The sequence below is a fragment of the Micromys minutus genome (assembly GCF_963924665.1).
Source record: "Micromys minutus genome assembly, chromosome: 1".
Lineage (NCBI taxonomy): Eukaryota > Metazoa > Chordata > Mammalia > Rodentia > Muridae > Micromys > Micromys minutus.
The window spans coordinates 215,725,559-215,748,135 of record NC_137969.1 but is presented as its reverse complement, the minus strand read 5'-3'; the positions used below and the strand labels follow the sequence as shown (position 1 = coordinate 215,748,135).

Below are 22,577 nucleotides of genomic sequence, written 5' to 3'. Positions count from 1 at the left end.
TTATCTTGATAAATTAATACCTGTCCTTGTTCTGGTCCCTGATTTTACCCAAGGTCTGTTTGATTCACTGATCTTAGCTCTTGGAGAACAGATCACATAATTCAATGAAAGGAATAAGGTAAGCTCTGAGAACCAAATACCTAAATAACCAAGGCAAGTTCTTGCTGCATCCCTCCCTCCCCACCCAGACTTTTTAGCTTATTTCACAAGAGGCAGAGGTAGGAGGATAGAGAAAAAAACAGTCACATGACACTCAGGATAAACAATCAAGAAATTCAGGACGCTAAGCTAAATAATGTATATGTTCATCTCGGCACATCTCTAGCTTGATGAGGTTGTTATGATTATTTCTAAGGGTTTCTATGGGTCTAATTTATCTTTTCTGGATGGGCAGTTTATATGTTTGTCTGCTGGTTGTGAGTTTATTGTGTAGAGGGTTTGTGGATTGAGAATTTAACATATAAACCTGTTTGATAAGTTAAAGGTTGTAGAGTTGTATTTTTACTGGGCCCGTGGAACGAGATGTGTGGGTAGCAGGCTTGGGAACTAACCACTAAGGAGATTGCGCTCCAGCTCCACACTGGAGCAGCTACTGGTGTGGTTCCAACAGCTCCTAGTGCAGCTCCTGATGCCTGACGCAGCTCCTGAGGAGTGAAACTGTGTGTGTGTGGGGGGGGGGAGTCACAACAGATTACTTTTTAATCTTTACCACACAGAATAAGAGTCCATCAGACTTAGAAGTGGCATCTACGAAGACAATGTAGAGCAGTGGTCCTTAGCCTTCCTAATGCTGTGAACCTTTAGTACAGTTTGTGTTTTGGTGACCCCCCAGGGATTTTACTGTTGCTATTCATGACTAAGTTTGCTCTTATTATGAATTGTAATGTAAGTGTCTGATATGCAGAATATTTGATATGTGACTCCTATGAAAGGGTCGTTCGACACCAAAGGGGTCGAGAACCGAAGGTTGAACCGCTGATATAGACGGAATGCTGCCGATTTAAAGGTTACGGTGTGTTTACCCCACTTACCTGCTCTCTTTATATATGGACCTCCAAGTTGATCCACACATGGCTACCTTAATTTGCACCATCACCAGCAGTGGACAAGGATTCCACTCTGCCCACATCCTCTTCAACAATTACTGGTGTTTGTTTGTTTGTTTGAGACAGGGTTTCTCTGTGTAGCCTTTGCTGTCCTGGAACTTGATTTATAGACCAGGCTAACCTTAAACTCGAAGATGCACTTTGTCTCTGCCTACTGAGTGCTGAAATTAAAGTTGTGTGCCACGGACAGGCTATTATGACTGGGATAAGGTGGTATCAAAGAGCAGTGTTAATTTTTATTTTCCTAATGTCTATATATTGAACAGCCTTTAAAATAATTATTGGCCTTTTGTATTTGTTCGTTTCTTTGAAAAAAAAAAAAAGGCTATTCAATTCGCCAGTCCATTTGTTAACGGGCAGTTTTATGTCCTTGTTTAACTTCTGCACTTGGTAAATTCTGAATATCAGTTTCTTTTCTGAAGCGTAGCTGGTACAGAAGTTCTCCCATGCTCTCTGTGCTCTGCTGACTAAATGTTTCCTTTGATGAGCCACCCCTTTCTACGTTCATGTAGTTCCATCTGCTGATACCTGGGGCTAGGCCCCACGCTACTGAAGGCCTATTCAGAAAACCCTTGTCTTGTACTCTCTCTGTTCTCTGCAAGTTTCGGCATTCCAGGTTTTAAGTTAAAATCTTTGATCCATTTTGAACTGATTTTTATATAAGGTGAAAGATAACCTAATTTTATTCTTCTGAATGTAGATACCCTGTTTTGCTAGCACAATTTGCTGAATAGGCTACATTTTTCCAATGTGTGTTTTGACCCCCTTTGTCAAAAATTAAGCAGGCAGAGCTTTGTTATTCTAATCCATTGGTCTCTCTGGTCTTACGCCAGTACCAGGCCATCAAGATCCCTATGGCTCTACAGTATAATTTGAGGTCAGGTTGTCAAGCCCCCAGCAATGCTATTGCACTTTAGAATTTCACTGGCTGCTTATGGTCTTTGTTGATTCTATATAAATTCTTGTATTGTTTCAAGTTGTCTGGTATGTCAGGGTATCATGACTCAACTATTTTACTCCTGGGCAAATACCCAGAGATTCTATACTCTATCACAGTGATATTTATGCCCCCCCCAGGTTTATTGTTGCTAAATATGCAAGGAAATAGAACCAGCCTAACTGTCCATCAATAGATGAATGGATAAGAAAATCTGATTCTTCTTACATGGAATAATGGTCAGCTCTTAGGAAGATGGATAGACTTACAGTGTATATTAAGTAAAGTTTTACAATCTCAGAAAGAATAGAACAGCAAGTTCTCCCAAATACTGAATCACAGCCTACATGTATGTGTATACATGTGAGTACACAGTCTACATGTATGTGTATACATGTGAGTACAGTATAACTTGTGGAAAGGAGAACAAATGGCAAATAGGTCATGAGAAAGAATGAAATCCTGCTAACGGACAGGTCACATGCCGGATAGTAAACCATGCCAGAAAGCTTGGTAGATAGAGCAGGTTGAGACCCCAGAAACTCACACCTGAGATGGTAGGCACCTCCTTGCTCTCTGCCAAATTCCTGGCCTGGCCACATTTCTAACATAAGGAAACTTGACCTACGGTCACATAGGCCCAGAAGAGAGTTCTTTATGATGAGGTACCTAGAGAGGCCCTGAGGTTTTAGCCAATAAACCTCCCTTCCCAGACATTCCTCCCTGCAAGCAGTATTTAATCTTGGGTCCACCCTGAGAAGTTGGTAGGGTATGCATCCATTTTCCACGATGAACAGTCAGCACACAGTTTAGAACCGTGGGCTGTCTCTTTCATCATAGGGAGCATGGAGCGGGTCTTCAACGCCCCAGCCTAAGCCTCCCACAGGAAAATCAACAATCACCACTAAGCTGGAGTTGCTAGATTTCATCCTCGGCCCACTGGGCCCACCCTGCCCTCAACTCCAAGACTCAGTGGGACCTGAACATCCAGGAGTTTAAGAGCTTCCAGTCCTAGCTGGCCCCATCGCGCCCCTCCCACCTCCACCCCGCCATACACACACACCACACCCACCTCCCACCACACACACACCCCCACACCCCCCACCTCCCACCACACACATACACACACACATACACACACACACCTCCCACCACACACACACACACACACACACCTCCCACCACATACACACACACACACACACACACACACACACACACACACACACACCACACACCTCCCACCACACATACTTCATTCCCAAATTCTCTGTGCAGTTTTCTAGCAGCAACTAGAAGCCAGGAAGTCAGGGATTGCCAGCTTCAGCTTTCTCACATCTCAGACTGCACTTTCCCGCCCTCCAGCAGTGTCTCGATGCTTCCCTCAAGTCCCGCATCGCAGTCAAACTCCCAGCATTTTGCTTCTTCACCAGCAGTGCCCTGTAGCAGGTTGGAACTCAGACCAATGGTCACGAGGTTGGATATAAAATTTGTTTTTCTAGTTTTAACTCTGTCACGAATCTCCCTGCCCCCTGCCCCCCATGGAAGGTGCATAAAAATATAACTGAGAAAGGGTAAGATCTAGTATGAAGCGCCACAGCTGCATCAGAATGACTATTCTAACTGCTGTACAGAGGTTTGCTGGTATGTATAAACTTTGGGACTGGGCAATTAATCTTCATATATGTGTGTGTGTGTGTGTGTGTGTGTGTGTGTGTGTGTGTATAAGTTATTTACCATTAAGTTATAATTACAGAAAACCATTACCAGGGATCTCGGATGCTAACAAGCCATAAAAGTAAAAGCTCACATGGCCATGGCGGCAAACGTTGGAGCCCAGCACTGCAGTGGTAGGTGCATGAGGATTACAAGCACTGGGCCAGCCTGGGCTATAAGCCACCCTGTCTCAAGAAAAAGATACAACAGCGCGGTGACTGTGCTACTCACTGTGTGGCTGGTACATACACTACTCTTATCCGAGCACGTGATGAAACAGATGATCATCCTAGAAGAACGGGAAAACATTTACTGATACTGAAACAACCATCAGGGGAACTTGAGTAGGAATCATCACCTCTCAGTGGGGATGGGCACGGGTCACATCATCGACGGTGAACCTGCATTTCAAGCCAAAGATCCTCAGAAGGGATGAGTAGGAAAAAAGGCATCACCTATAATCAAAATCAGACCTCTGACACCAAATATGGGCTAGGGGCCCACACATTTGTTTTTCTGTGGCTCCAAGTCAGGTGACCTATGATTTAATTCTAGTACTAATGATCGAGTCAGTGCACACTCCACAAGCTTCAGGATGCTAATTACAAATCCAGGCCTCCCAATCTTGCAACAGCTACAAAATAGTTCACCAGAAGTCCCCTGCCCCAGTATGGATGCATGCTAGAAAGGCTTACAGAACTCTGGAAGATGGTTCATTTACTAGTACTGGTTTTTATTCTAAAGGATCCAACTCACAAGTAGTCAAGAAGAGAAATTCAGAGCAAGGCCAGAGCACAGGAAAGTAGTCTCCCCGTCTTCTGAGCATGCTGCACTCCCACACCAGCACCATGATGTGTTTAGGGTTTTGGTAGTGAGTCTACTGCAGAGGAACTGTGGATTAACTCACTGGCCCATCTTCAGCCTCTCTCCCACTGGAAGGTGGGAGACAGCAGAGGTGAGTTTCTCTCTCTAATATGCTATGCTCCTCTCCACTCAGCCCTGCAGTGGCTGTTTACAGCCATCGCTGATCTCAGCACACACCCTCACCACTCACTTCCGGAGACTCAAAGCACCTGTAAGTCCCTGTATCAGGAAGTAGGAAAAGACCAAATATTTTAACCAGAGATGCTGCCAACACCTCATCACTGAGGAAATTGTAAGGTTTCAGGAACTAAGGTCTGTGTGTGTGTGTGTGTGTGTGTGTGTGTGTGTGTGATGTGCACACACATGCCTGGGTTTGTGTGCTTGTGTGCTCTGAGTGCCTGCGTGTGGAATACTGTAAACCCAGAGATACCAAAGCTGAAAGCATCTACACCTACATGATTTGCTCTCACTATTAACATCTTTATTACTGAGGCATTTTTGTTCTTCATGGTGTCCGAATGCTGAGAAAACTTCCCTCAAACCACTGAAATTACTCATGCCGGAGTTTTGCTTCTTAGGCAGGTAGCACTGAATGGAAGTCTACTTTTAAAAACTCACATTAAAACCCTAATCCCAGGCTCAGGCGTACAGTCAACTCTAAGCCAAACTCTAAAAGAACGCCAACAGCTGCTGCTGCTTTGTCTCAGAAATGCCACCAAGATGGCAATGCAGTGACAGCCCTTTTCATGGTAAGCAGTGAATTCAGCATTGCAAAATCAATAGTATCCTGGGGTGCTTTCAGAGCTCCACACGAGAGCAGTAGCCACAATTTTAATGTGAGAATCTAGAGCTGGAGTGAAGGATCCATGGTAGAACACCAGATTAGAGTATGTGTGTGGTCCTGGTCATGATCCTTAGCATGGGACAGAAATGGACAGGAAGGTGTCAGACTTGTGTTTAATTGGCATGAGATATTACCAGTTTTCAACCTCAGTTCACTGTTGCTTCATTTTTAATGTTAAGTTTAAAATAAATGCAAAACCTGCCAGACACAACTATACTTCAATTAAAATATTCAGTTGGGAAAAAAAAAATGACCTTTAAAATGATGCAATCTCGGGGCTGGAGAAATGAGAACACTTTTATTTTAACTTCTTCCAGAAAACCACGATTCGAATCCCAGTACCCACCTGACAGCGGCTCACAATCTCTTCAACTCCAGGTCCCGGGAATCCATTGGCTTCTTCAAGCCTTTGCGGCCGCCATATGTGCATGTGGTGCATAGACGTGCATGCAGGAGGCACGAGCCTACAGAAACGCTGGTGGGTTCATGGCTTCTGCAATCTCAACCTGGCAAGGCAGACCTGGTATCTCCAGCGAGCCGGCGCATTCGTATCAACAGCGCCTCCTGGCTCCAAAGAGTAAGGCTGAGCTATGGCGAGGGTAACTTCCGAGATCTTCAGGCACTAAATTCACGTAAACGTGCATAAACGGAGAACAGACTTTAGGTTAGTGCATCTTAGGAACCATGTGGCGGCAGGCTCGTTACTGTGACACCCAGAGAGGCACTGCAGTCCTCATCTCGCTCCAGTCCTGCCCTCAGCACACAAGGCACACAGCATGGAGTTACAAGCCCTACTTCTTCAGGGGCCCTCCTCACAAAAGACAGCCTAATAATGATGACAGGCAAGAGGATAGGGAAAGTCAGGAGACCCCGAGGTCAGTAAACACTTCACCACCAGCACACCTCAGCCCCGGTTACTAAGACAGGAAACGGAACTGCAAGCAGTTTTGCTTGCTCTCTAGGCTGAGCAGAGTAAACAGAAGCCACGTTACAGTGACCCAGTGTACTCATTATCTGTGTGGCATTCCAACAACATGAAGATTGGCAACAAGGACCTACATGTTTGCATTTCGCCTCATTAGCTTTCTCTGCAATGTTTATGAAATGAGACTTTTTTTTTAAACCCAGGAAGCCTTCTTGCAAGGACAAATAGCTTTCTTAAAAAAGTCTGGTTTTTCTCAAGATACCTTTAAAGTCTGAATTGTTTTGTTATATAATAAAACTGAGATTTTAAAGAACTTCAATCATTTTTGACACTTTATTTTCATTATGTGTACATGGAGTACTGGTGCCCATGGCAAAGAGTGGTGTTGCCATCCCTGGGGCTACAATTACAGGCAGCTCTGAGCTGACCAACATAGGCGCTAGGAAACAAATCCCGTCCTCTGCAAGGTGTCTTCAGACCTGACAGAAAAAAAAAAACTATTTTCAAAAGCAAGAACTGCAACCACCTAACAACTGCATGTTGGAAAAAGATTTGCTGGTATGGAGAAGTATGATTTAAGCTCGAGAACACACACACACACACATACACACACACACACACACACACACACACACACAATGTGTCCCTCTATTCTCAGTTCTCCATGACAAAGAGGACAGGACTAATCAGATCTGGATCTACACTCTACCTACTTCTGCTGTTACCCAAACTGGTCTTTTGAAAATGCTTGTCTAGTTTACATGGAGGTTGCAATGATCATATTGAAAAATTTACCAAAGCTCCAACAGGCATGCTGAACATTTGCAGGGAGTTCTTAGCTAAGCCTCCACTCACATCTTTTAGCCACTCTTGCTGAACAATCAAACAGTATATGGCAGAACACTACATATTCCAAGTAGAGACCAGATTTTATGTATTCTGGTGGAGTGTGACAAGTGGTGGATGGGCCAGAATTTCCTAGTTTGTTACCTGTATGTTATTCATTTCAGAGTCCTTTGTAAATTAACCCACGAGGTTCAGTACACTGTGGTATCAAAATTCTTCAGAAGTCTACTGTGACAATCTTCAAGAATTATGCTTATGAGAACACCAACACCTTAATTCAGGAGACTTAGTTTTCTGTAATTTTCTAATTAAAAACTTAATGCTAGAGATACAACAGAAACACTAAAAACAAAATGTTGACTATAGAGCATTTATTCTCCTGAATGGGCCCACATGAAGCACACATGTAGTGACACATCTATTTACACCCCAGAGCACGGACAGTGATTAAGCACTTTCAAATGGAAACCAGCAATTGATGCCGGGCTAGAGAAAGAGCTCAGTTGGTAGAGTGCTTGCTGGGCATGCAGAAGGGCACCCGGTGATGGTGCACTCCCGTAATCCTGCCTACCACCCAGCTAATACGGGCCGAGGATCATTGGTTCCATCACTCTTGGCTATACAGTAGTGGAGGCCAGCCTGGGATACATGAGACTCTGAAAAGAAACCAATAGAAATCATACTTCTCTTCAACATCACTGAAGTGCTTAGAAACATTTATTTTTGTGCTTAGAATGTTTTTCTAAGCCACCACAAACTACATATCCAAACTCTGACAGCAGAACATTTAATAAAGGAGAGGCCTAAAGGAAGCTGTTACACATCACAGTACTGCAGTCAAAGGAATTCACACAGAGAAAGTCAGGGGAGGGAGCGTCAGACACCATCTATCCCACGAAGGCTGGATGAAGGCCTTGATCAGGGCTTGAGTCTGCTTTCCCCTTCCAGACATTGAGACAGCCCCCACTGTACCCTTCCCTTTCTGTAAGATCAAGTGAGAGTCCATCTTGCTGACCTGATTCCCATGTGTGAGATGCACGTACTAGCAGTCAGGAACAATACAATATGAAATTTGTCTTTAAAACATAACAGTGTTACAATTTTCAAACACAAAGCAATATCCTGACTATAAAATTCATCAAAAGCCTGGGGAGGACAGAGATACACTAAACACAGATGGTTCTTGAGTAGAATACGGACTTCATTTTACATCAAATTAAGCTCTGAATTTCCAAAATATAAAATACCAAAGCTTTTCCACATCAAATTTTAAAAACCAGAAAATTTCATCTTCACATTAAAAAGAGAAAAGAAAACTTCAAGACCCCTTAATAATAATTTAAAATCTGGAATGTATAGCCAAATTTGTACATTTTCAAGTAAACAGTTCAATTTGATAGTTCTTTCAGTAAACTTCAACTTAAAAGGATAGGAAAGTTCTGTTTACCCACAGTAAACACACCAGTGATACTGTTAATTTTTCCAACTTAAAAATGTAACACATGGCAAATAAAAATCATATAGTGAACAAGAGACCCAAACAGGCATCAACCTTTAGAATTAATACAATGCCATAGACTTATAAAAACTTATTAAATCAGCAGCATATCCTAAATGTAACGTGTAGAAATGAAAGCTAGAAAGTAAGGTAGTTTTGTTAGCTGTATAATCCAAAATCCATAAAAGAATTTTGGACTCTACCCAAGCGCAGCGTTATCAATGAAGTGCACATCTTGAAACAATGGGCAATGCTCCCACTTATGGGAAATATGATCCTTTTTCACACAGTGAAACTGAGAAAAATGATGTGAAATGAGAAATCCTTCTCTCTAAGGTAATTTTCTTAAATACCCCAGTAATACAAATCTTGGGAAAGGCAGTTTTGAATCTCACACAAAATAGATTATTAAATAGAAACACAAATCTTACTGCTTGGCACCAGGATCTTCTGAAATTAAACAACTTTAAGCCATCATATTTTAAAATCGTATTTCAAACTGTTATGTCTAACTGCTTTTATTTCCTGAATGAAAACTGTCCAACCTAACGACAACCTAAATTGTATATACATCAAGTCACAGTCCAGTTCGCAACAGAAATGATCACCAATCTTCAGTTTTGCCAAAATCATAGTATTAAGATATATATAAAACTTAGGATTTGTCTGTGGCCGACGATGGGCCCACACAGCGCTGTCTTAGGCTGCTCTGAGGAGTGTCTTTGCTTGCTCCCTCTCTATTTTCTGTCTCCTCGTCCGAAACATCCTCTTCATCAGCCTCTTGTTCTTCCTCCACTTTCTTCAGAGGTTGAGAAAATTCTGGTGATGGTTTTTCTTAAAGATCAGAAATGTACTTTAGTTAATGTACTGAGTTTGCTTTAGAGTAAAACTAGATACAAGGATTCATAAGTCCTGACAGTTATGTTTGGAATTTCAAACGGAACAAAGCAGCTATTTATTATACAAAGATTCATTTATCACACTCAAATTACCTAACCCAACATTAATGAATCAATGTCAATGCAGTGAACACAGAAGATGAGATAAAATCTACTGCATCTTGTATTAAACAGACTGTCTTGTAAGAACTTGATACTTTTTCAGTCTATAAGTATACTAAAACTTCAGCACTATCCCATCTGAAGCTCCCAGAGAAACAAAAATCACCGATTTACAGAAAGCTGCATTCTCGCCCAGATATTTTCTCTTTCCCTGCCCTCACCTGTGTAATTTACTAAGGTCTAACTGCAAGAAACAAAATGGAGAAACCTCAAAGACACACCCAAGTATAGCCTTTCTACTTTTTAGAGGGCTTGATGCTAATTAAGTTCAAAGCACAAGTGTTAAAGAGACAGATGCAGAAGTGAGAACCGGACCAAAGAGGTTTACTGTATGCAGTGATCCTAGACTGCTCCAATCCTAGGCAACCCACTATTACAGGGAGGGTTAGCAAACACAGCAGCTATGGAAAGAACTCAATGCTGACAACTTGGCATGCCTCTTCTTACTGGGACATACTCCTTGTCCTGTGTCACACCCATGAGATTTCAGTGAGTACTAGTTTGCAACAGCAGTACCTTACCCAGAATTATTCTGTCCCCTCAAACAACACCCAGTAATGTCTGGAACACTTTGGGTATCATATCTGATGGGGGCAGATCAGTAAGCACATACAACTGTATATACACAAAAGACAGTCCATCACAAACAAAACTGACATGTGTAAAATAGAGCAAGTGTCAGGAAGCAAGCTTTATATACACATGGAATACACCAGAATTTCCTAAACTCTAGGGTTATGAGCCATGACCTTCTATGTTCACCTTACATCAACAGAGGAGAGTTCAGTGCACACCAAGTTAAAGTGCAGTGAACTGAACAGTGGCAAGAAATTATATTATTAGTAAGGAATAAGTATTTCTAATTATGTAGACTAATTTTATAGCATAGTCTACCATCAATACCAACTAATCCTTAATCAGCTTTTCCTACTATACTACCAGAAAAAAAAAAAAAGAAAGAAAATTAGCTGAGTACAAAGGAAAACCTACAAGCTACATGAAATACAACGTTCTCTGAATTATAATGATGTCCCAAGATCCAGAGTTATCATTTTACATGAAATTCTTATCTCTCATCTTCCCTTTATGCCACAGTTGACAAAAATCATCATTCACATTTAATAATCTAGGTTCAGAACAGCTGGTGACTGTATTTACAGAAACGGAAACCATCCAAAGTGTCAACTGTATAGTGGGTGTAACTCAATGGTGGCACTTGCCTAGCATGCATACATCCCAAAAATTAAGCCCCAGGACCACATGTGCAGATGCACACACCGACTTACTTGTAGACTGTTGCTGTGGTTTGCGCCTTTTTGAAGGGCAAAGGCAATCTGCTACAAATATCATAAACTGAAAAATAAGCAGAAATCTAAATGTATGACATGCAACGCAACTAATGTTAACAATGTTATGTTTTCATGTATGTTTTTAGTACTTTAAAATCCAAGTACTTACAAGTCCCAGCAGCAGTCCTGAGAACACTGTCGCAAAAGCAAAAACCAAGTAGGAGCCCCACGCCGGTATTCCAAGATCATGAACAAAATAGCTGTGGCTAGTCTGAAACGGAGAGAAACAAACTAAAACCATGCTCATTAAAAACAAATGTTAGAAATGGTTAAGATAGAAAAAGCTTAATCCATACCCTGATGTACACAGAGAGTTGAAAAAGTGCTGACATAGTAGTCATCCTAAAAAACAGAGGAATGAAAAAATTCAACAAAGAGATACAGCTTTGCCTATGCGTACACACTGCACTTCCTACTCTTAGTTTCTCCAACATGTCAAGACTTTCTTGCTGGGATTAATCAACTGAGAGCCTTTAATGAGATAGAAATAACACATAGGAAATAAACACTAAGCCATCACATCAACAAAAATAACTCTCACGTTGTTAAACGCAAGTGGTTTGGATGGTTTTGTTTAGCATTTGTAGCGCTTACAGCGAGTTTCCTGTAACAAGTGCAACTGGTGCTGCCTAGAACCTCTTCACGAAAGCCCAGTTAGCTCCACCCAACCCACTGCCCAACTACTTAGACGAGCAGAGGAGCCTTGCTGACTCGAGCAGCCCCTCCAGTCTGCTAATAAAGGATAACCTGCTACACCAGACTCAAGAGGCTCTAAAGCACTCCACTTCCAGAGTACAGCAACTCACTGAAGGGCTTCTGAAGTCCAACACAGAAAAGCACTCATCATGTTGCTTGTGCTTCTAAAGGCCAAGCAGGTTTGGTGGTTCACACATGTAATCCTAGCACTGGGAGGCCAGGGCAGGAGCATCAAAAGTTGCAGGTCAATGCAGGCTATCCAGCAAGGCCTTGTCAAAAACCAAAGTGGAACCGAGAAGAGAAACCTCCCTGTTCTGACTGCTGAAGGATAATTCCAAGTTCTGAACTTCTACATACAGCAAGGACTGACTTCTTTCCCCAATCCCAGAATCCACAGCATCTCTGTGTTCTTACAGTTAGTATTCCAACACTCCATCTTCTGCTGGCAAGTATGGAGGTCGGGAGTAATTCAGTCACATTAAAATGGGACCATGATAGTCTTAGCAGAGTCTACCTGCCAGGTTTCTCAACCTGGCTCACTGGATTCAAGGAAGCATGCTTGCCATCCCCAAGCCTAACTGCTATGGCAAATGTTTCTACCTTCTAGCTAAAAGCTCACATCGTTATTCATTGTCAGACACACTATTCATACAAGTCATCAGGAGTAGTCACCAAAAGTTACTCCACATTAACAATGACAGCACACGACTGAACACTCCTACTCCCATTATAATTAGGATCAAGCAGTAGCCTTCCTTACCTATTATGATGCTCAGTTTCTAAAGGATCAAGTTCTCAATGATGCATTTAACCAAATCAAAGCTAAAATAGTCTGAAAAGCACATCCTATGTGATCCCACAAAATGCCTACACTTATGAATAAAAGTATCTTTTAACAGTCACATCTGAATATACATAGCATAAAAAAATCCAAGAAACAGCATGCCTGCTTTACTTAAATAAAACATATATCTGTAATTAATTTTGAAGTAAGACAGTCCTCATACTTACAGAACAGAACTTGGACCAAACCATGATGATACAGGTTCAACATTCTTCCATTCTTTCTCACTTATGAAGTTTATAAAGTCCTTCTTAGTCCTTGGGCCCAGATAGCGCCTAAATTCACCATCTTTACAACTAAAGATCAGAACTAAGTATTAACTGGCAGCAAGAAATAATTGTGTTCAACCATTTCTTCATTTTACAGTCAATCCTAATCTTCAAAAAAATATAGCAAAACACCAGAACACATGATTATGTGCTGATGGCATCAGAACTCCAAACATATAAAACTATATATAAGCTTTAAGATTTTATTCTTTCAAATAATAAACCTGTGACTCATCTCAGTCAGTCTTGCTATGGTAAAGACTGTTACCTTGATGTAAGGTAGGGAACTGCTGATACTGGAGGCTGAGAGAATTCATGTCTAGTACAGAATGTGAGGGTGGATGAAGCAAAGGCTGCAGACTTGTCCTCAAGTTTTTATTAAGTAAGTCATTTATCCTAAGAGGCTACAGTGAGTTTCCCTGGCCTTCTCAGTATGCCGTTTGTTTACAGGAACTAATTCTTCTATGTTAATGCTGTATTTTGCTTACTTCACCAACATATTTATCAGCTATAGATGCTTCCTGGTGGAATTTCTGGGATCTTTTCTGCATAGTCATATCATCTCCAAGTAAAGATACTTTGACCTCTTCCTTTCCTGTATATATCCCCTTGATCTCCTTCAGCTGTCTTATTTCTCTAGCTAAGACCTCAAGTGCTATACTGAATGGGTATGGAGACAGTGAGCACCTTTGTCTTATTCCTAATCATTTTAGAGAAAATGCTTGAGTTCTTTCTGTTTAGGTTGATGCTGGCTGTGGGCTTGCTATAATTTGCAATTACATGCTGAGGTATGTCCTTTGCATCCCTAATCTCTTCAGAGCTCTTATCATGAAGGGGTACAGAATTTTGTTAAAGGTCTTTTCTGCATGTAATGAGATGATGGTGTGGTGTTTGTTTTTGGTTTTATGTAATATATTATGTTCCCTGATTTATAATGTTAAACCATTCCTGGATCTCTGGGAAGAAACCAACTTGATCATGATGGATAATCTTTTTGCTGTGTTCCTGAATTCAGTTTGCAATTATTTTATTTAAGAAGCATTGGTGTTAATTATTTTTTAGGTCAGGTGGAATTCTGCACTGAATCTATCTGGTCCTGTTCATTGGGAGATTTAATTACTACACTGGATATATCAAGAAATTCATCCACTTCTTTTACAGTTTGATGGTGTATAGATTTTTAAGAATGTTCCTATGATTCTCTGAATTTCTTTGGTATCTGCTGTACTAGCCCCCTTTATACTTCTAGTTTTACTTGGCTCAGAGTTTGCCAATCTTGTTGATTTTCATATATAATGAAGGAATAAAGTATAAAGTTTAAAAAAAAAAAAGCAAAGACAAAGAAAGGGGAAGATTTAGTTCGATGCTGTAATTTTAAATGAGGAAATAGGTACTTCCTGGTATTTAGTCAGCAGTTAATCACACCAATGTCTGGGTCAAGTGAACAGAGATTGTCTCTCTTTAGGCTAGGGTAGTTTGGGAAACACAGTCAAAGTTGCAGAGCCAAGACTTATTCACTTGAACTCAGGGCCAAGCTGTATAACCCACACTTTCTCAGACCGTGTTCCTCCTGGTTTAGATTACTCAAGAATGTTTACCCTGCATTCCTGAGAATTCTATCTATTCCCAGGGTTTCGTTTAAAACACACGCTTTCCAGGAAACTGCTCTGACCAACTGTGGCTTCTCTCCATCACCCAGCTTTCTATGGAACTCATTAGGACGCTGGGCTAATAGTTACTGACTACATTTAAGAGGACCATACCAATCATGAGAACTGTCTAAAGAAATTACAAATCTCCAAAAATAAGGAGTGTTTTATGTCTCATTTATTTTTAAGACGTACCACTAACTAAAACCAAATTAAGCTCTCAAGTCCTTGCTAAATATAATGAGATTACCTCTTCAAACATAATTCGAGTCAGAGGCCTACTGCAGTCATTACACTGTGATCTAATCCTCCCATGACCAAGAACCTCCAAATACTTACTGATAAATAGAAGGAAGAGCAGTTATGATAAACCGTCCACTCAGTCCTACAAATAACAATAAACAATACATTATTAGAGACAACTGCTTACTTAAAAATTGACTCTAAATTATTTAAATGTTAATAAGAAAAAGAAAACATCCAAACATAATCAACACTGAAAACATGGATTAGTTGTTAAAGCAACTTTAAAGATACATTAATGTACGTAAGTCAGCTAAAGTTTATAAAGCCTAAATACTGAAGTTATTTGTGAATAATTAAGTACCTGAGGAATTAGTATTACCACAGTAATTGACTAGTAGTGACCAGCCAAGTAACAACAATCTTAAAAACATCTCAAACCAAATGCATTTGCCATTCAAGAACAAAGGAAGTTTCGTTGCTAAAAATGGGAAATATTATCAAACTATGAGTCTTGACACTTATCATTAACCATATGTCAAAATATGATAACAGCATTAGCAAGAAAGCAGAACCAGCCAGAGCTGTAATACCTGTCTGCTCTGTGACATCCACTTTTGCAACTTTAACCTCAAGATCTTCTCCCCACTCAGCAAAACTTTCCCATTCTGGCTGAAGATTCTGACAGGCAGGGCACCAAGGAGCATAGCTAAAAACATAGGTAACATTTTAAAGCTAAGTACGTTAATGACCGACCCGTGAAGAACATTTAAGCATGTTTGTGAGAATGTTTATATTTATAACACAGAAATGACCCATGTGGGCTGCCTCATATCTGTAATCCCAGTTCAGGAAGCTGAGGCAGGAGGACTACTGAGTACAAGCCCAACATGGATTACAAAGTGTGATCTTGGGATACAAACTGGGTAATTTTATGCAGATGAACAAATTGAAAATAGGAGCCTGGCAATGTGGACATCAAGACATGCGAAATGTTCAACTGATTAACATTTAAAAAAAAAAAACCAAAGAAACAAAAAGACCAAGCCATTCGAGAATACATTCTTGAATACATGGGAGCTTTCTAACATGTCAAACAACTCTTCTGAAACCTTTAGATTTTTCAATTAAAACATGGCAACCAGAAAGTTTTAAGTTCACCAAGTTAAGTAATTTTACAAGCAGAGTCATGAGCAAAGTATTGGAAAAATATGAAGCACCTGGGCTCTACAAGCTGCAACCAGTACACACTCACTACTGCAACCAGTACACACTCACTACTGCAACCAGTGCACACTCACTACTGCAACCAGTGCACACTCACTACTGCAACCAGTACACACTCACTACTGCAACCAGTGCACACTCACTACTGCAACCAGTGCACACTCACTATTGCAACCAGTACACACTCACTACTGCAAACAGTGCACACTCACTACTGCAACCAGTGCACACTCACTACTGCAAACAGTGCACACTCACTACTGCAACCAGTGCACACTCACTACTGCAACCAGTGCACACTCACTATTGCAACCAGTACACACTCACTACTGCAAACAGTGCACACTCACTACTGCAACCAGTGCACACTCACTAGTGGGAAGAACCAGTGTCAGGGATGCCACAGGAAGGCAGGTTATTCATAGTAAAGGAAGCTGGAGACCTCTTTCTTGTGTACAAACCTCATAGACACTGAGTAGTGGAGACAAAACTCTACTGGCCAGCACCATGTCACCAACAGCCAAGGACACCAGTACTCAAAGCACATCTCTGGAACTATCTTTCCAGGTTCACGTTTTTTCTTAGAATTTTGTTTTCCATTTCATTGCAAGTTGCAGTTTGCTTGTGCTCACAGAACCAGGAAGAATGAAGCCTACACACACTAAAGCACTTCTCTAATCACACTTTCATCAAGTGTTTCAGGAAAATGAAGCTTCTAAGACAGGCATGTAAATAAAGCAAACCAGGGTCACATACAAAAGTCAAACTCTTTAACAGTAGAACCACAATGAAAACAGCTCTATGATAAAGTTCATCAGGAGTGAATTTACAGGATAATTCACTTGTAACTAAGGGTGGGATATTATGACTATTAAGTGTGTTGTTTCTTAATGCTTTTTAAGAGCTTCTTCCCCTTATTAATTGCTAACCCCCTTCCAGTACCCCCTCCCTTAAGAGCTTCTTTAAACTCCCAAATTCTAGCCAAGGAAAAAGGGGAGCATGGAACCCTGTAATTTCAGATGGATACTTTTATCTCATTTTCAGTATTATGGTAGTTCCTTTATACCTTTTGTGGATATTACATTTACAGTGTGACAAAAAAAAATGTTTAAAGGTATCTTCCTATAATATTTGACTATATTTTACATATAAATTTATAATTACTACTGCTTTAACACTGCTATTCAAGACAACTGAAAACAAACAGCACTGGTTAGTGTTCCTCTCCTGAAAACTGACTTCAATGAGCAGCTGACTGTCAGTATGTTTCCACATTTCCTTTTGTTCTGACTCAGGTATCATGGATTTCATCTGGATTCTCTCTCTAGGATGTTTGCTCCCACCTTTTCCTTAGTGTGAAGCCCTAAATTATAACCACAATATGGGAAAACACCAGAACCTTGCTAAAGGGTTGCCAACAGTGCTTACATGTATTTACTCTTGAAACCCAACAAAGCTACTATGACAACCCCTGAACAGGCCAATCTGTAAAGCAGAGGATGGGAGCTGTTAAGTACTGTAAGGACTGTGTAGAATAATTACAAAAAAAAAAAAATGTTTGTAAAGATCCTATGAACGTTCGATAGTGGTGCTTTTGTCAACAAGGCTATCCATCAGTAACACTGTCAACTAACCATTCCATTCATTTACCATCTAAAACAAAGGCCACCGGCAGTTTATTTCCTACAGTAGCAGATCGGACATTATTGAAGGAGGGTCATCATACAAGATAAGTGATTTTGTTTGAACTGGAATTTTTAAAGGGTCTACTAATAATCATAATAACAAATATGCAATACCATTCGCAGGCCAGTAAGTCACAATTCAAGCCACTCTCTAAACTGCAAACGCTCTCGGCTAAGGAAAAATGAGATTCATATCAATGAATGTAGGCAAGGGGGGGGAGGAAAACAAAGATTTGAAAATATATTTCAATTTATTTGGCATTTACACACACACACACATAAAAACCTAACCGACAAAAATAAAAAGAGCTCGAAATTCAAGCATTACAAATAGATAAAAATAAAAATTTCCGAATGACAGGTTAAAAGCGAGATTTTGTTCAACATCACCTTTTGTAAAAATTTGAAGGCTTAAAATCTAGATGTCTATAAAAGATCACTAAAAGTCTATAGAAATAGCCAAGACCTCCATCCCACCCAATCCCACCCTCAAACCCGCTAAATTGTTCCAGAGAATTCTGTGTGGCTCATAATCCACTAATCGCACCACAGTGCTTAGCAACGGCGAGGCTCCGGGCACGCTTAGATAGAAAAATAATATTCCCGATTAAGAAAGAACCTTGGAGCTGGGGTCGGCGAAGGCTGGGACCTCAAGACCTGGCCGAGGAAGATGGGACAGTCAGGTGTACAGCTTGAGGGAGGGGGCGGCGGAGGCCACCGCCACCACCATCAGACACCCAGACAACCGCTCCGCACTCACAATTCTATCATCCACTCTCCTTCCAGCAACGAGGTCCAGTTCTCATCGGTGAGGACGCGCACGTTGCTCCGCCGTCCGTGGGCTCCAGGGACCGCCCAGAGCAACAGGACCAGAGCTGCCAGAGGAACCCGGAGACGCCCCAAGTGCGCCATGTCAGCCGCTCGCCCAGCCTCAGCGCGCTCCCGCCCCACCTCCCCGCCGCAGTTCCACTTCCGTTCTGGCGGCCGCTCCGCTCATGCGCACAACGAACCTGTGAGGCGCGCGAGCCCCATCCCCCCAGCAGCTCAGTGCGCATGTCCAGGCCCTGAGTTCCCCTGCGGAAGGTGAAGAGGGAAAGAGGGAGGTGCTTCTGTGTCAGGCGTAGGGCTAAAGAGGAGACTTCCTTGAAAAGCGCTATCACGGGCGATAGGCGGAGGGATCAGGGTGATGCTCTAGAGATGAGTGTCCCTGTCCTGCCCACCAGTGCCTATAGGGTCACCATGACAGTTTTCTCTAGAACTTTTCCCTTTCAAAATATCACCAGTTAGAGGAACGTAGGATGTACTGCCCCTGTAGTATTCCGGTGGCCCACGACGCCATGTGCTAATCAATTTCGGGGTGATGTGGAGGGGTGCCTCTTTAGAAGGAAGGTAGGCGCTGGGGGAAGAATCCAAGATGGCTGCAGCAGCTCCAGGCTTCCAGGCACAGAGTGGGCTAGGTGGTTCTAAGCAGCAGCTCCATACCCTCCCCTATGGGAATATTTTAAGCAGCACGGCGTTATTGTAATGTGACTGGACCATCCATTTTAGGTTAGGTTTGTTCCTCTAAGGAAGTGTTTTGTTTCTCTCCTGCGTCCATTTAATTAGATTTAGGGTAAGGATTTCTTTATGACCAAAATGTGCTGCTGCTTGCCTTAAAAACTCTTAAGAGAATGCTATTAAATTTAAGATGATCAAATAAAATTAACTCTGATAATTTATCAACCTCCTGTTGGATTCACTTAGATTGGTCTAAAATCCATCTCTTCCTTCTATCGTTTGAGTATTAATGTAGACCATAATCCTTTTTTTTTTTCCTGGAGCCATTGTGTTTGTTTTTAAAAATAGCATTAATAATATATAACTCATATGTTATACAATTTTCATTTAAGATACAGGATGCATTGGCTCTTAGTACATTCACAAGATGGGTTGTAATTACCACAGCCAAATTTAGAACATGTATTACTCCACAAATCACCATATCCATGAGGAGTTACTTCTGCCCATCCACTCATTCCTTATCTTGGCCCTATGCAAACATGCATCTACTTTCTGTCCTAGATGCTGTGTGTGTGTGTGTTGTCCTTGGTGATTATTTTATTTAACATTCTAACATATTCATAATGGAAGGCTTCTTTGCATAACTCAAAGCCTCTTATTGGAAACGAAGATTTTAGGGTGTGTAATTTTGGTTGTTGACTCCCCTTGTGGCCCTTCATCTTCTGTCGGTCTTGTTTAGTGAGTTAGCAGGGCAATTGTAGTGAAGTCTGTTTCTCAGAAGATAGCCCTGGGCGGGCGCACAGATAATCTGGGTGAGAGCGGTTTTAGCGGGATCACTACTGTCACTTTTTGGGATGTGTCTGCCTCGTTTCTTATTTCCAGCTGTAATGTTACATGAAGTGCTCACCGATGGCTTGTTTTTATTTTATTTTGCTTTAAGTCTCAGAACATGAATTGTTCCACAGTCTAATACATCTTGGCAGATAGTTTTTGAGGTCAGTGGTTGAGATTTAACCCCAAGATGATTCTTCATTGCCTCCTTTCTTAGTTCTCTCTGGCGAACTAAGTGGCTTATACATCAGCATCTTGTTCTTACTTGAGGAAAACTTTTTTTAAGTGCAACTTTAGACTTGACCATACTCTTGTTTAATAAAGGGAGAGTTCAGAACTAACTCCCCTGGGCACAGGCAGCCTCAGTCATTATTCTAAGCACAGCATAGACCGACAGGATCTATTTTTCTGGACTTACTTCTAATGGCGTTTAGCCTCTATCACATGGGCAAAAAGGTTGGGGAGCTGTCTGGAGGTTTCTCAGTCTGCTGTACCCAGAGTCCAATGCACTACAGATTTAGTCCTTGGAAGAGATTAAGATGCCAGTAACCTTCCCTTCCTGACGAGGCGCTGTGTTCTCGGCCACGCCCATCTACAGTGGAGTTTTCACCAGAATAACCTGGGCTTAAAAAAACCGATAAGATAAATAGGAGTTGGAGGTGCGAAGGGGAGGGGCTGAGGGGAGCGGTTAGAGGTGGGAGTTGGCGCTGCCGGCGGGGCGGAGAGGGCGGGCTGCGATGCGACCGGGCCGCGGCGGTGACCGGAGCTGCCGCTCGACGTGAACTCGCTGGAACAGGCGGAAGACCTCAAGGCTTTCGAAAGAAGACTTACTGAATACATTCACTGCTTGCAACCTGCCACGGGACGCTGGAGAATGCTTCTCATAGTGGTGTCTGTCTGTGCAGCTACTGGTGCCTGGAACTGGCTAATAGATCCTGAGACACAAAAGATGTCCTTTTTCACGTCATTATGGAACCATCCATTTTTCACCATTAGCTGTATAACTCTAATAGGCTTGTTCTTTGCTGGGATACACAAAAGAGTAGTCGCGCCATCAATTATAGCTGCTCGATGTCGAACGGTATTAGCAGAATACAATATGTCTTGTGATGACACAGGAAAGCTAATTTTGAAACCTAGACCTCATGTTCAATGACAGCCTGCACTATTGCTAGGGAACCTAAAGCAGTCTTTCCTCAAGTCAGTGATACAGCAAAATGCCATGAAGCGTTCCTTTTGGAGTTGGACATGTGACGGTTTAGCAGCTCTGACAAGAAGCGTGCAATATTTGCCCAGATGGTTGATGCTGCTGGCTGAGCTCTCAGCACCGCAGCACCTTTGGTGACCTGTGTTCAGTATTAGTGTCCCGTCAGCACTTCAGCCCCTGCACAGAACTCTGCAGACGACGTATGTGTGTATTACTAAGTTCAACTTAGAAACCAAACCTCGTCAGTTTTTATAATGTATTTTTGCAAACTACTGTAAATAGCAAATCAATGCCAATGTTAAACCAAGAGAAAAATGTTTGGACTTTGTTCTCCTGCACCAGTATTTCAAGAACCATCTGCTTGACATCTCCACAGCTCCTTAAACTGGCTATGACGTGTGCCTTTCATTCTTAACGCCTCTTTCCATTGCGCTGCAGGAAAAACATCAGACTCCACTTAGACTGAGCAAATCTCATCTCCATTATGTTGAAATTTTATAAATGTTTCGACAGTTTTTGTTAAGCCCGATACTGGATTCTGACAACTATTACATTTTCCAGTAAATTGTTTTTATTTAACACTAAATTACTTTTTTAAAAAAAATTTTAAAAAAATTCCCCAAAATCTTCTGAATGTACAAGTTAAAAAATTATGTATTGTCTGGGAATTTGATGGTCCTTATTTTAGGGGACTGGATTTTATGTTGTGGTAGACGTGTTACACTAGTACCACCCTGGTGCAGCTGATGGGCCCAGTCCATTACCAGTAACACAGACCCACACCACAAACAAACCAGAGCTGCAGCTCTCACTGCTGGAGAGTGTTGGTGGCATACTGTGTATGCACAACAGCCACGTGTACTACAGTCACCCTTGAATGAAACTGTTGGGATTGCTATAAATGCTATAAAGTACTAGAGGTGCCTTTTACCTGTTTATTAGAAGATTTTGAAAAGGTTAAATTATTTCATGAGCAATATTTTAAATTTCATCCAACATTAAACTAAATTCAATAATAGGGCAAAAACATTTAACAAAGCTGCCATTCATCACATCTTGACTTTCTTGTGTATAAAATTGCATTCTCTGAATTGCAGCAATAAAACCCTCTGCTTCTAAGAACTCATTAAGAGGGTATTCTATATGTTCTGCATTGTTTCATTTTCTGTAAATTTTGTAGGTAAATATGTGAATAAAAATAAATACTTTATATATATATAAAAAATAGGAGTTGGAGATGGGTCAGTTGCCAAGAGTCGCTGTTCCTCCTGAATGTTAGT

The 22,577-nt window shown here is 41.4% G+C and overlaps 2 protein-coding genes across 2 annotated transcripts; one reads left to right on the top strand and one right to left on the bottom strand.

Moving 5' to 3' along the window:
- Positions 1-7,642: 7,642 nt before the first annotated feature.
- TMX1 (thioredoxin related transmembrane protein 1) lies at positions 7,643-18,680 on the bottom strand. Its single transcript, XM_080929082.1, has 8 exons — positions 18,520-18,680; positions 15,441-15,556; positions 14,944-14,989; positions 12,854-12,982; positions 11,443-11,488; positions 11,256-11,357; positions 11,084-11,150; positions 7,643-9,570 (listed from the first exon to the last, which is right to left on the bottom strand). The coding sequence occupies exons 1-8, from the start codon at positions 18,669-18,671 to the stop codon at positions 9,392-9,394; spliced, it is 837 nt and encodes a 278-aa protein (XP_080785208.1). The 5' UTR covers positions 18,672-18,680; the 3' UTR covers positions 7,643-9,391.
- Positions 18,670-21,466, top strand: LOC308417423 (nuclear envelope phosphatase-regulatory subunit 1-like; the record flags this gene model as incomplete). The annotated part of the gene is made up of 2 exons (XM_080912734.1): positions 18,670-18,771; positions 20,857-21,466. The coding sequence occupies 2 exons, from the start codon at positions 18,670-18,672 to the stop codon at positions 21,244-21,246; spliced, it is 492 nt and encodes a 163-aa protein (XP_080768860.1). The 3' UTR covers positions 21,247-21,466.
- Positions 21,467-22,577: the final 1,111 nt, after the last annotated feature.

Coding starts and splice junctions, on each gene's coding strand:
- TMX1 (XM_080929082.1), bottom strand. CDS start 18,671: ATGGCGCACTTGGGGCGTCTCCGGGTTCCTCTGGCAGCTCTGGTCCTG. Junction 11,489..12,853: donor TTTGGTCCAAGTTCTGTTCT/GTAAGTATGAGG, acceptor TCTGTTTTTTAG/GATGACTACTATGTCAGCAC. Junction 9,571..11,083: donor ACCACAGCAACAGTCTACAA/GTAAGTCGGTGT, acceptor CTGATCTTTAAG/AAAAACCATCACCAGAATTT.